General features: G+C 40.9%; 1 protein-coding gene across 5 annotated transcripts in view; it reads left to right on the top strand.

Annotated features, from left to right (window-relative positions):
• Positions 1-14,120, top strand: part of RELL2 (RELT like 2) — a 159,661-nt gene that overhangs the window by 27,492 nt on the left and 118,049 nt on the right. For all 5 annotated transcript variants that reach the window (XM_058174618.1, XM_058174617.1, XM_058174620.1 and 2 more), the window contains 3 exons: positions 9,830-9,895; positions 9,980-10,052; positions 11,178-11,369. In XM_058174618.1, the coding sequence (XP_058030601.1) occupies positions 9,830-9,895; positions 9,980-10,052; positions 11,178-11,369 (331 nt within the window). The remainder of the gene's footprint in view (positions 1-9,829; positions 9,896-9,979; positions 10,053-11,177; positions 11,370-14,120) is intronic.

Here is a 14,120-nt window from a genome sequence, read left to right as displayed (position 1 = left end):
CAGGATGGGTCTGCTTGCTCTTATCATGCGGACATTTACAGCGGCTGACCTTCTTGCCCTGCGAGATTCCCCTCTCTCGCGGGTTTGGCCCCCCACATTATCGAGGGCCCATCTTGAGGACGGGTTTTGGAACCCCGAGAAATGGCATGCCAAAAATAGGAGACTCAGGGGATTTTTAACTAACTGTTTTAATCGGCTTTTTAGGGGGAGTTTTAATGGGAATTTTAAGGGGAGGGTGGGAACTGACGGGTTTGGGTTGGGGGGGGATGGGGGGAAGGGTGGGGAACCCGTCGGGGAGGGTATGTCCAGTCCCAGCGCGCGCTCACGACATTATTTCAGTTGGTCCGAAGACAGGGGGGGGGGGACAGGATTGTGCAGAGCAGAGAGTGTTTTTCCATCTGTACGGTAAGTGGGAGAGGCAGATATGGCGGAGGCAGGGGGCCGTATCGTGCTTTGGGAGCACGTGTTCGATGTTTAAAAGCGATCACGTGCTCCGGCCCCCCAGTCCTTACTCGTTCCCCGGATGGTCAAGACCCTCAGAGTTTGGGTCTTCGGCTGATGCTTTGCAATGCCCGGTCCGTGGTTAACAAGGCTCCCCTGATTTGTGATCTTATTCAGAGGGAGTCTGCGGACTTTATGGGCATTACGGAGACCTGGTTGGGCACAGAAGGGGGTGTACCCCTGGTTGAACTGTGCCCTCTGGGTTTCCGGGCATTTCATCAGCCGAGGGCCCAAGGTAGGGGTGGGGGGGTGGCGGTTGTGATTAAAGAAAGTCTGGAGCCGAGGGAGTCCACTGTTCCTCAGATAGCTGGTTGTGAGCCCCTTGTGAAGTGGGGCCATCGGAATCAGATGGGACTGTTGATCGCGTACCTGGCTCCTTGCTGCGTGACTACAGCCCTACCTGAGCTACTAGAGGTGCTTGCTGGCGTGGCGGTTGAGATTCCCAGACTTATGGTCTTGGGGGATTTCAACTTGCCATCGGCCGGCTTGTCATCAACGGTGGTTCAGGAGTTCCAGGCCTCCATGACAGCCTTGGACCTGATTCAAGTAACTGATGGCGCTACACACAGCGGGGGAGGCGCGCTAGATTTGATTTTTATCTCTGGTCAGTGGGTTAATGATCTGGTTTTAGGAGATATAGTGAAGGAACCGGTGTCATGGTCAGATCATTTTCTTCTTCGCCTAAACTTTCAGACCGCCGCCCACCACCGCAGGGAGACGGAACCAATGCGTTGGTTCCGTCCCAGGCGCCTGATGGACCTGGAGAGGTTCCTGACGGAGCTTGGGCCGTTTCCTGAGGATCTTACCCACGGCACGACTGAAGAACTGGTTGCGGCCTGGGAACGGGCCGCGGCTGGGGCTTTGGACCGTGTCGTGCCTTTGCGGCCTCTGACCCGGCGTAGATCTCAATTGGCTCCCTGGTTTTCCGAGGAGCTGAGAGAGATGAAACACCGGAGAAGACGCCTAGAGAGCACCTGGAGGTCCAGCCGTTCCGAGGCTGATTGGACACTAGTGAGGTCTTTTACTAAGACCTACCTAGTGGCAATGAAGGAGGCGAAACGTTCTTACGTTTCCACCCTCATTGCATCGGCAGATAACCGCCCGGCCGCCTTGTTTCGGGTGACCCGTTCCCTCCTTCATCAAGAGGGACGGGATGACCCCTTACAGGGACGAGCTGAGGAGTTTAACAGTTATCTATACGATAAAATCATTCAGCTTTGGGATAGTTTGGACCAAGACTGCGGCGATCCAACCGGGATGACAGAGACACGTCTTGCTGATGTTATTTGGGATGAGTTTGATTCTGTGGCTCTTGAGGACGTGGACAGGTTGCTGGGGAGATTGCATGCAACTACATGTTTACTGGACCCGTGTCCTTCCTGGTTAGTGCTGGCTGCTCAGGAAGTGACACGAGGCTGGCTCCAGGGGATTATAAATGCTTCTTTGGTGGAAGGGGTTTTCCCCGCCGCCTTGAAAGAGGCGGTGGTGAGACCCCTCCTCAAGAAGCCTTCCCTGGACCCAGCTATTTTGGGAAATTATCGTCCAGTCTCCAACCTTCGCTTTGTGGCGAAGGTTGTAGAGAGTGTGGTTGCATGGCAGCTCCCCCAGCACCTGGAGGAAACTGTCTATCTAGACCCGTTCCAGTCCGGCTTCCGACCCGGTTATAGCACGGAGACGGCTTTGGTCGCGTTGGTGGATGACCTCTGGAGGGCCAGGGACAGGGGTTGCTCCTCTGCCTTGGTCCTATTAGACCTCTCAGCGGCTTTTGATACCATCGACCATGGTATCCTGCTGCGCCGGTTGGAGGGATTGGGAGTGGGGGGCACCGTTTATCGGTGGTTCTCCTCCTATCTCTCTGACCGGTCGCAGACGGTGTTGACGGGGGGGCAGAGGTCGTCCTCGAGGCGCCTCACTTGTGGGGTGCCTCAGGGGTCGATTCTCTCGCCTACCCTGTTCAACATCTATATGAAGCCGCTGGGTGAGGTCATCAGTGGTTTCGGGGTGAGTTATCACCTGTACGCTGATGATACTCAGCTGTACCTTTCCACCCCGGACCACCCCAACGAAGCGGTCGAAGTGCTGTCCCGGTGCCTGGAAGCTGTACGGGTCTGGATGGGGAGAAACAGACTCAGGCTCAATCCCTCCAAGACGGAGTGGCTGTGGATGCCGGCACCCCGGTACAGTCAGCTGCAGCCGCAGCTGACTGTTGGGGGCGAGTTAGTGGCCCCAAAGGAGGTGGTTCGCAACTTGGGCGTCCTCCTGGATGGACGGCTGTCCTTTGATGAACATCTGGCGGCCGTCTCCAGGAGGGCCTTTTACCAAGTTTGCTTGGTCCGCCAGTTGCGTCCCGTCCTTGACCGGGATGCCTTATGCATGGTCACTCACGCTGTGGTTACATCTAGGTTGGATTACTGCAATGCTCTCTCCATGGGGCTCCCCTTGAGGTGCACCCGGAGGCTACAGTTAGTCCAGAATGCGGCTGCGTGAGTGGTAACGGGAGCCGCTCGTGGCTCCCACGTAACACCACTACTCCGTAGCCTGCACTGGCTTCCTGTGGTTTTCCGGGTGCGCTTCAAGATTTTGGTTACCACCTTTAAAGCGCTCCATGGCTTAGGACCCGGGTACTTACGAGACTGCCTGCTGTTACCTTATGCCTCCCACCGACCCGTACGCTCTCATAGAGAGGGTCTCCTTAGGGTGCCGTCCGCCAAACAGTGTCGGCTGGCGGCCCCCAGGAGTAGGGCCTTCTCTGTGGGGGCACCGACGCTCTGGAACGAACTTCCCCTTGGCTTACGTCAAGTGCCGGATCTTCGGACCTTCCGTCGTGAGCTAAAAACACACCTATTTATTCAAGCGGGACTGGCATAATAGTGTTAAATTTTAATTCGGGGTTTTATTAATATTTTAAAAATTTTAAAACTAAATTTTAATTATCAGCCTTTTTGTAATTTGCTAGGTTTTAAATGTTTTAATTTGTATATATTCCTGTGTTTTATCTTGGTTGTACACCGCCCTGAGTCCTTCGGGAGAAGGGTGGTATAAAAATTTAATAAAATAAAATAAATAAAATAAAATAAACAATGTCCAGAATCAACAGCACTTTATTGAACATCACACAAAGTTTATATAGTTTCTCAGGTTCTCATTTCTCACCTAAAATACGTGTTACTTCATTATTGGTTAATGAATCTCCAAGGCACAATAATTGGTTAGTAATTACATCATTGGCTTTTCGTGTGAATATGTGTTTATGCTAGAAAGTAAATGCAACAATGTTTCAGAGTAAATGCAATAATGTTTCAGGGTTACAACTTTGTTTCATCCTGTATTCTTGTATATGCTAAGAACACTGCTTAACTGAGGTTTGCCATCCAAGATAAGAGTGCTACCCACATTCCAAAATGTATACATGATGAACAACGAAATATTAACCCTTCATAAACCCTTCATTTCCTCGCTTTTTGTTTTTAATGAAGAAAAGAGAGATTTTTCAATAGCACGCAATTGAATTGGATGCTAAGTAATTGGAGAAGACTTATGGAAAAGAGCACAAAATGAAGGAATGCATTGCATAAAACAATCACAACTTATAAGAAAAACAAATATAATCACACCATAGAAAAACAATTGTTTTAACCAGGAAAAATCAGGTAACCAAGTAGTTAACCAATCAAAAGGAGAAAAATTTTCATGAACATTATCTTTTATGGAAGCCTGTAAATTAGCCAATTCATCCTCAATAGTCTTATTAAGCGAATGAAAATGCACAGCACAAGCACGCTGACCAACCAAGGTACAAAATCCACCTTGACAAGCTAACAAATAATATATAGCAAAATGTTGTTGAAGCATATCTTGATTTAATTCTTCAATTTCATTCTGTAAATCTCGAATGATTGCAGCAGTAGCATTGATTGATTTTTCTAAGTGACATGTAAGTCCTAAAATAGAATGTCTATTTTCTTGAACAATTATTCCTGGATATGATCCCAAGGTAATGACTCCAGTTATTGCTCCAGCAATTGCACATCCATAGGTAGACAATGCAGAAAGTTGAGTGTCTATGATGACTTCATCAGAACATGCCAATCCCAGGGCTGCACGCTTTCTGCGAGATGATAATCGACCAGGAACACCTATCAGTACTGGTAATGACAAATATCCAATTGCTGCACATTGATAGTTCTGAGGGTGTATATTTGCTGCATATTTGTCAAAGAAAAACTACATAGTAGGATTTTTTAACTGCCATCCAGCACAAATAGATCCAACATTAAAAGAATTTTTAGCTTCAAAAAGAGAAAATTATCAGGATACATGTCAGGCACAATATTATGACCCTGTGATGTTTTATTAATAATACCCCATAACCAATATTTTTGAGTACAATGACTATAATTTCCCAATTTATCTAAAATACGCTTTGCTTTTGGGTAATTAGACCAATTATTAAGCCAAATTTGTCTAGCATAACAACAAAAACATAAACCTCGTGTAAACTGATTAATACAAAGATAATTCCATTTAACAAAATTCAATTGACTTGGAGGTTTAGAATATAACCAAGAAGAAGAAATATGTTGAAGTTGCGAAACAATAAAAGTAGAAGAGGTAATTAGATTAGGAATAAAAGCAACTTGACCAAGAGCCATAGGAGGTTCATAATATAAAGTTATGTTGTGGCCATGAATTAAAAACATATATTGAGCATGACGAATTCAAAGGTTAGGACTGAGGAAAAAAACAGGATTTGTTTCAGAAGTAGTAGAAACCGGAGGAGGAAAACAAAGAAAACAGCACAATAGAATAGTAACAGAATTAGCAGTTATAACAGCGAAAATTGCAGCTACAAGATTTTCTGGATTTTGAGGTAAAGAAGCTTTCTTTAATTGTTGTTGAGCTTCATAGGTAATAGCTTTAACTTGAGCCCAAGTCATGGCTGGAGGATGTGGCAACCTGGGAAGATGAGCCTCCATTTTGAGATTCGGATTGAAGTTTGGAATGGGATTGTGAAGACTCTGATGCCAAGCCATGATAAGAACGAACACACCGGCCTGGAATCCACACAGCTTGTTTTGTCTGCGGATCCTCAATTGCAGCGTAACCACGACCCCAGGTTATAAGTTTAGCAGGTCCACGCCAGGCAGGATCAGGAGGTTGATGATAGGATACCAGAGTTCGAGAGACAGGATCCTGAATATGAAAATATAAATTGACTGGAATTTCTGAAAAGGAATCTAAAAAAGTTAAGTCATTCCAAGCATAAAGAGCAATAGATACCAAATTTTGAATCTTTCGCAGATTGTATGGACCAGATTCAGTTTTCATTAATTTAGTTAATGTAGCTTTAAATGTTCGATGAGCTCGCTCAATTATAGCTTGCCGTTGAGAGTTTTAAGGAATTCCATGAGTCAACTTAATATTCCATTGTTGACAAAAGGAAACAAAGTCCTTACTAGCGTATGCCGGACCATTGTCTGTTTTCAGTTGAGTCGGTCGGCCCATTGCAGAAAAAGAAAGACAATGAGAAGTGCGCTCATGTCTAGAAGCAGTAACCCACAAAAAGTGAGAATATGTATCAATGGATGCATGCAAATAAGTGTATGGTTTAAAATTAGGAAATCTATTTGCCAAATTTGATTAGTTTTTGTTCCTCGAGGATTTACTCCCATAGGAAAAGGAACAGCAAATTGTTGACAAGAAGTACATCCTCGAACAATATCACGAGCCTGAGAAAAAGGAATATGAAATTGTTTAGCCAAAGACTTAGCATTTTGATGAAAATATGAATGGCTAGCAACAGGATCTGAAAATAGTATTGCAATATTTTTTAAAGCTTCATCAGCTTGTTGATTTCCTTCTGTTAGAAAATTCTGAAAAGGAGTATGGCTCCTAATGTGTTCGACATATAAAGGAAAAACACGTCCTTCCAAAATATGTTTTAGAGATAAAAATAAAGATAAGAGATTGACATCAAGAGAAACTGAACAATAAGCATAAGGAAGAGATTGCATTGTAAGAAATACATATTGTGTATCAACAACTAAGTTAAGAGTTTGATCATAAAATAATCTTAAAGCCAAAATAACAGCAGACAACTCAGAACGTTGAGCAGATGTCTGAATTGAAGTGTATTTAGAAAACCATTGTTGACCATCTGTCCAAACCACAACACCTCGAGTAGGTGATCCATCTGTTAAAACTGTTAATGTTTCAGGAAGAGGAGAACGAACAAAAATAGAAGAAAAAGAAAGATTTCATGTGTTTGTAATAACTATGCGAGGATCTTTAGGCAAGGAATAGCTAATATCACCAAATTATTGAGAAAAAGCAATTTGATATGAATCAGAGACAGTCATTAAATGTTCATGTTCAAGTTTAGTACGAGTGAAAGCAATACCCTCTAAATCTTGACCTGTTAATTGTAAAGCACGTCGCCTTGCCTTCATGATTAATTCTTCTAAAGCTGACTGATAAGGAAAAATATTTCTCGGAGGAGAAGCAGATAAATTTAACCATTCATGAATGTGAATTGCCGTTTCAGTAAAGAGAGAATAAGGACAAGCAGTAGGTAAACGTGAAGTAGGAATAATTGCTAACCATAATCCCCTAGGTGTAGAAGCTATTCTATCAACATATTGCAGTTTAAGTTTAGTTAGAATTTTATTTAAACAATTCTTCTGCAAAGTGGTGAGAGTCACCAAGTCTTCAGGATGCTTGGAACCTTTTAGCAAAGAGAAGAGAGGTAACATTTCTCCTGTAGAGATTTGAAAATATGGACAAACCCAATTAATTATACCTAATCATTTTTGCCACTGAATTAAAGTATATGAAGTTTGTACCTTCAGTTCAGGTAAGATAGGAATGGAAGAAGATTGTAAAACTTTATGATCTAAATATGTATAAGGTGCAATGCGTTGTATTTTTTCAGGAGCTATATGCTGGCCACAGTGGTAGTAAATGTTTGTAACACTTGTTCTTCATCAAAATCTTGGCCAGCTATTAAGATATCATCCATATAATGATAGACTAAATAAGAAGGAAATTGATCACAAAAAGGTTGCAAAGCTTGATCTGCAAAATACTGACATATAGTAGGAGAATTCAACATACCATGTGGTAAAACACACCAATGATAGCGCTTTGTAGGTTGACTATTATTTAACACAGGCACAGTAAAAGCAAATTTTTCTTTGTCCTGTGGCTGTAAAGGAATAGTAAAGAAACAATCTTTCAAATCAGCAACCAGTAACTTATGAGACTGTGGGATTAAATGAAGGTAGGGTTACGGGAAAGGCATGCTTTGTTTTCTGGGTGGGTGCACACCCATTGGCAAGTTTCCCGAACGGAAACGGCACTGGTTTGCCCAGTGAAAACCCTTTCTGCATAAAGGACATTTCTTTGTAGGGCGGTTAACACCAGTAGATGGCGCTGAATGACAATCTTTTTGAAAATGGCCAGATTTCCGACATTTGAAACAATTCCTAAAGGACCTGTATACTGCACGAATCAAGAAGAGGGCCATGAAAATATTTACAGATCCCTCACATCCTGGACATAAACTGTTTCAACTCCTACCCTCAAAACAACACTATAGAGCTCTGTACACCAGAAAAACTAGACACAAGAACAGTTTTTTCCTGAACACCATCACTCTTCTAAACAAATAATTCCCTCAACACTGTCAAACTATTTACTAAATCCGCACTACTATTAATCTTCTCATCGTTCCTATCACCCATCTCATCCCACTTATGACTGTAACTTTGTTGCTTGTATCCTTACTGATATTGTTTCCTGATTGCTTATTTGTACCCTATGACTATCATTACATGTTGTATCATTAAGTGTTAAATGTGTACCCTCTATCTTTAAGTGTTGTAAGTGAAGGTATCTTTTTTTTTAATGTACACTGAGAGCATATGCACCAAGACAAATTCCTTGTGTGTCCAATCACACTTGGCCAATAAAAATTCTATTCTATTCTATTCTATTCTATTCTATTCTATTCTATTCTATTCTATTCTATTCTAACAATAATTCAACATGTTGGAAGTGTAAGAAAATTCATGGAATGTACTACCATACTATGGTGGACGTGTCCAGCGGCAAAAAAATTCTGGGCAAATATAAAAAAATGGCTAGAAAAAATAACAGAACAACCAATTAAAAGTAAGCAGGAAACATTTTTACTAGGAATCCTTACGAGAACATACACCAAAGAAATAAAATATCTGATTTTACACATTATAACAGCTGCACGAATAACATATGCACAAAATTGGAAACAGTAAAAGACACCAACAGATGAAGAAGTGATAGGGAAAGTTTTAGAGTGTGCCAAAATGGACAAGTTAACGAAAGAAATTAAAGAGAAAGAAGAGACAGATTATTATATAATCTGGAACAAATGGTATGAATGGCTTGAGACTAGTAAAAAAGGGAAAAAATAAAGGGGAGAAATCAGAAATGTATAATATGTAAATAATAAATATATAAGAATCGAGAAAAGTAAAGCTATTAGTATTAGAGAATTTAATGTAAATAAAAAAATTAGGATAAGAAAGAAAATAAAATAATAAATGAGATATAGGAGGAAAGGTATAAAAGCGAAAGAAGACCACTAAGAAATGTTTAAAAATAGGAGATATTTATACGTTGTATGTTGTGTGTTTGTCAGATTGTGTATCACAATAAAATAAAAAAGTTTTAAATAAATAAATAAATATAGAAGAATATGGTTCAACATTTTATATCATTCAATGGACAGTGTAGAAGAACCAATTTTCAAGAGAACTGAAATAGTATTGTTGTCAACCTATTGCATAGTCATCCTGCTTTTATGTTTTGTATGCTTTTTCAAAATAAACTGCATTCATTAGCATAGAAATTAAAAATTACTATTGAGATCTTTCCCTGCCAGAGGTTTTTCCATCTTTTTGGTTTGGTGTCCTTCATTAAATAATTCCTTTGATAAATCAGCCCTTACAACTGACATTTTTTGCAACCAAAATTAACATTCATTCATTATTCATTCTATTTTATGTTGCAAATAATTAACCAATTGTTCTCATGTAATGATCAATTGTTGAAAAAAAGCACCTGTAATTCAGAAGATTAAAGTATTACCTACAATTTTGAAACTGCACAAGGGAAATAACAAACAGAAGGGTGTTGTTGGAGGAGGGCCCATATTGAAAGAAAACAAAAATAATTAAGGGTTTGTAACTGGGCAGTATTTGGGGGTTTTCAGGATTCTTAGAAGGTCGCACTAATTACTGGAGTTACAATTACTTTTTTTTCACTTCTATATATCTTTTTCTTTCAGATGATGATGAAGATCTGAATGAGGATACTGTAGAAAAAATAGTGAAATGTATTATTCAAAATGAAGGTGGGCATAACTTTGGCTTAGTTAAGTAAAGCCGTAGCACCCAAAGTCTTATTTTGATACATATTCACTTTCTTCACTTTCTAGCAAATGTTGAAGTTCTGAAAGAAATGCTGGGAGAAAGTGATGCTGATCTCCCACTGCCAGTACCTGTACCCAGGTGAGGAGAGCATATAGGTTCAACTTGATAACAATCACATCTTGAGAATCTCTTGTGTTTTCCTTCTTCCTTCCCTCAGTCATGCTCAGGACTAAATCACAAGATATAGTAGTGAGTGTATATAGGTATGTATGTGTATGACATACATTATGCCTTATTATTCATTTTCAACATAACATAAGTGTAATGGAGATTACCGGCCATAGGAGAGTAAGTTTGAAAGCTCTCCTCAGTCTTATTATCCCCCCACAATGCCACTAAGTGCTAATTGAGGATTTTCTTCCTGATTATTTCAAATTCCAGAGGCAGGGAAAGAATGTGGTTGGAGAGGACTTATTTAGAAGTCTGCCCCAGCATATCCTATGGATTCTACTAGGATAGAGAAGTATGGTAAGAACAGCTGCATATTGAATGCATTCACTCTAATTGAATGACTAGGTTAGATGTCTGTCATTCAAAGGAGCTAAACATATTGCAGCCTATCTTTTTGCAGTAGGATAAAAAACCAGAACAGAAGGTCAGTCTCAGATGGCCTTAGTTAATTCTGTTGATGCAGGATGTTATATTGCTGTATAGCAATTGTGTAATGTTCTTGTATAGCTCCTATTTATTTCATTTGGGCCTCAGTAGATGTATTTTGTAGAGAATGGAGTTTCATGGATTATATCTTCCTATCCAGGAGTTTGAAAATAGTCTTTTATTATTATTTATTATTATTATTTACATTTATATCCCGCCCTTCTCCGAAGACTCAGGGCGGTTTACATTGTGTAAGGCAATAGTCTCATCCTATTTGTATATTTATATACAAAGTCAACTTATTGCCCCCCAACAATCTGGGTCGTCATTTTACCTACCTTATAAAGGATAGAAGGCTGAGTCAACCTTGGGCCTGGTGGGACTCGAGCCTGCAGTAATTGCAAGCAGCTGTGTTTAATAACAGGCTATCTTACAGCCTGAGCCACCCACAGCCCTGAGTCTGAGTGGAAGTCTGATTTTGCCTTCCACGGTAGGTTTCTCTGTGTTGGCTCTTTGTTATATGTGCTAATGGGGTTTGCTTTAGAATTAGATTTATATAGCTGCTAATCTTTAAATCTAATGGCCTTTTGTCTTTTCTTTTCTCAGTGCTCTATGTCCACATCGCAGTAATCAAGATGGTGGCATTCCTCATCACCACACAGTGCACTTAGGTTCAACACAAGCACCTTGCATTCATTGCAGCAAGAAAAAGAGACCTCCCATACATCGTCAGGGCCGGTCAAAAGAGAGCAAAAGCAAGATGCACCCTGGGGAAACAACAGTCTTTTCAGTTGGCAGGTAGGTGTTAGTTTGCTTTATATAGAAGAGTTTTGGATTAACTCACGATAGGTATCTAATGAAATACAAGCAGAGTAATAATGTCAGGTTCTAAGGCATAAGAAAGCCAGTTTGATGTAGTAATTAAGACTAGAAATTGGGAGATTGAGTTCTAGTCCCAATTTAGCCACAAAGTCACTCAATTTTGAAAACTTGTCTGAAAATTAAAGGAACTCAATGAGTGGAAGCTCATTAAAGAGACATCCAACCTGGAGTTAAGGAGAAATTTCCTGACAGTTTGTTTCCAAGGGTTGTAGGTGCTTCCATCGCTTGGAGGTTTTCAATAAAAAATGGACAGCCATTTGTCCAGGATGGTATAAGGTCTCCTGCCCTGGGAGATTTCTCCTGGAAAAATTCTGGAGCACTGGGGAAGTACCCGAGGATTGGAAAAGGGCTGATGTGGTTCCCATCTTCAAGAAAGGAATTAAAAAAGACCCAGGAAACTACAGACCAATCAGTCTAACATCAATACATGGAAAGATCCTGGAAAATATAATAAAAAAACCAGATCTGTGAACAAATAGAAGCAAATAAAGTAATAACTAGTAGCCAACACAAGTTTGTTAAAAACAGATCCTGCCAAACCAATCTTATTTCATTCTTTGATAAAGTCACTAAATTAGTAGACCAGCAAAAATCTGTGGACATAGTATACTTAGATTTCAGTAAGGCGTTTGACAATGTAGACCACAATATACTTCTTGGTAATCTAGAAAAATGTGGAATAGATGGATCACCACCAGATGGATTTGTAGCTGGCTAACAAATCGTACTCAATGAGTAGTCCTTAATGGTATTACATCTGTATGAAGACAAGTAAGCAGTGGAATACCACAAGGTTCCATCTTAGGCACAGTACTTTTTAATATTTCACTAATGATTTAGTTGAGGGAATAGAAGGGGAAATCATCAAATTTGCAGATGGTACTAAACTCGCAGAAATAGCCAACACCCCAGAAGACAAGCTCAGAATCCAAAAAGATCTTGACAAACCTGAACAATGGGCCCTATCCAACTAAATGAATTTTAATGTGGAGAAAAGCAAAGTATTACATTTAGGCAGGACAAATCAATGGTATAAGTACAGATTAGGCGAGACCTGGCTCAAAAACAGTAACTGTGAAAGGACCTTGGAGTCCTAGTGGATGATCTCTTGAATATGAGCCAGCAGTGCGCAGCAGCAGCCAAAAAAGCTAATACAATCCTGGGTTGTATAAATAGAGGCATAGAATCAAGATCATGTGAAATATTAGTGCCTCTTTATAAAACCTAGTAAGACCACATCTGGAATACTGCAACAAATTTTGGTCACCATACTACAGAAAAGATGTTGAGACTTTGGAAAAAGTTTAGAGAAGAGCAACTAAGATGATTGAAGGCCTGGAGACTAAACCATATGAAGAACGGCTGCAGGATTTGGGTTTGGCTAGTCTAAAGAAAAGAGGAAAGGGGAGGTGTCATGATAGGAGTATTCCAGTATTTGAGGGGCTGCCTCAAAGAAGAGGGGATCAAATTATTCTCCAAAGCATCGGAGGGCAGAACAAGAAACAATGGTTGGAAACTAATCAAAAAGAGAAGTAACCTGGAATTAAGGAGAAATTTCCTAATAGTGAGGTCAATTAACCAGGACTCCAAGGTCCCTTCCAGCTCTACTCTGTTCTATTTTCAAGATCTCTTCCAGCCCTATGATTCTGTTCTGTTCTGTCCATTTCCATCCCATCCCATCCCATTCCATTTTATTCTATTTGTCATTAGCAATCAAGACTCATCTGAAGACACCAAAAAATGCCATAGCAGCAACATTTTAAATAATAGAACATTTCCAATTTATCCAAATGTACATGGGAATCCTTTGTCCACCTAAAACTAGCATTTTTTAAAAAAAAGTTGTTCTACAATGAATCAGAAGCCTTAAACATGCGTATGGGGGGATGGGAATCTAGAAGGCAATGCAAAAACTCATACTGTGTATCCATGAAAATATGACCTATCCCAAAAATAAGCCCTAGCCTGTTTTTTTTATGCATGCACCTAATATAAGTCCTATACCTAAAATAAGCCATAGTGAAGTGGGGTAGGCATGGCCAGCATAGGAGGCACGGGAGATTCATCTTTGCATCTCTCAGCTTGCCTGCAGCCCGCTTGATATGTTGTGATCACCTGCCTTCTGTGCCATGCCTGTGTAGCCCCTGAGTGCACCAGTCAAAGGATTGGTGGGCTGCAGCTGCTGCCGGATACCATTGGTCCTATTGTGCTTGCTGGCTCTTGTGTGTGTGCTGGGGGCGGGGCACCTAACCAGGCTGATCACCGTGAAATTGTGTTTCCCCTAAAATTTATTTATTTATTTATTTCGATTTTTATACCGCCCTTCTCCTGGAGGACTCAGGGCGGTGTACAGCCAAGTAAAAATTCAATATATAAACATTAAAAAGAAGTTAAAAAGAAATATTATAATGTGGCCGAAATTTTAAAACCATTTAAAATCTTAAAACATAAATACTCCAATAAAATTTCAATCCAGTCCCGCTTGAATAAATAGGTGCGTTTTCAGCTCACGCCGAAAGGTCCGAAGATCAGGCAATTGACGTAAACCGGGGGGAAGTTCATTCCAGAGCGTAGGAGCTCCAACAGAAGGCCCTTCCTGGGGCCGCCAGCCGACATTGCTTGGCGGACGGCACCCTGAGAAGGCCCTCTCTGTGTGAGCGTACGGGT

This window comes from Ahaetulla prasina, chromosome 3 (assembly GCF_028640845.1).
Source record: "Ahaetulla prasina isolate Xishuangbanna chromosome 3, ASM2864084v1, whole genome shotgun sequence".
In the NCBI taxonomy this organism is placed as follows: Eukaryota; Metazoa; Chordata; class Lepidosauria; order Squamata; family Colubridae; genus Ahaetulla; species Ahaetulla prasina.
Note: the sequence above shows the minus strand (reverse complement) of the source record. Positions and strands in the feature narration are given on the sequence as shown.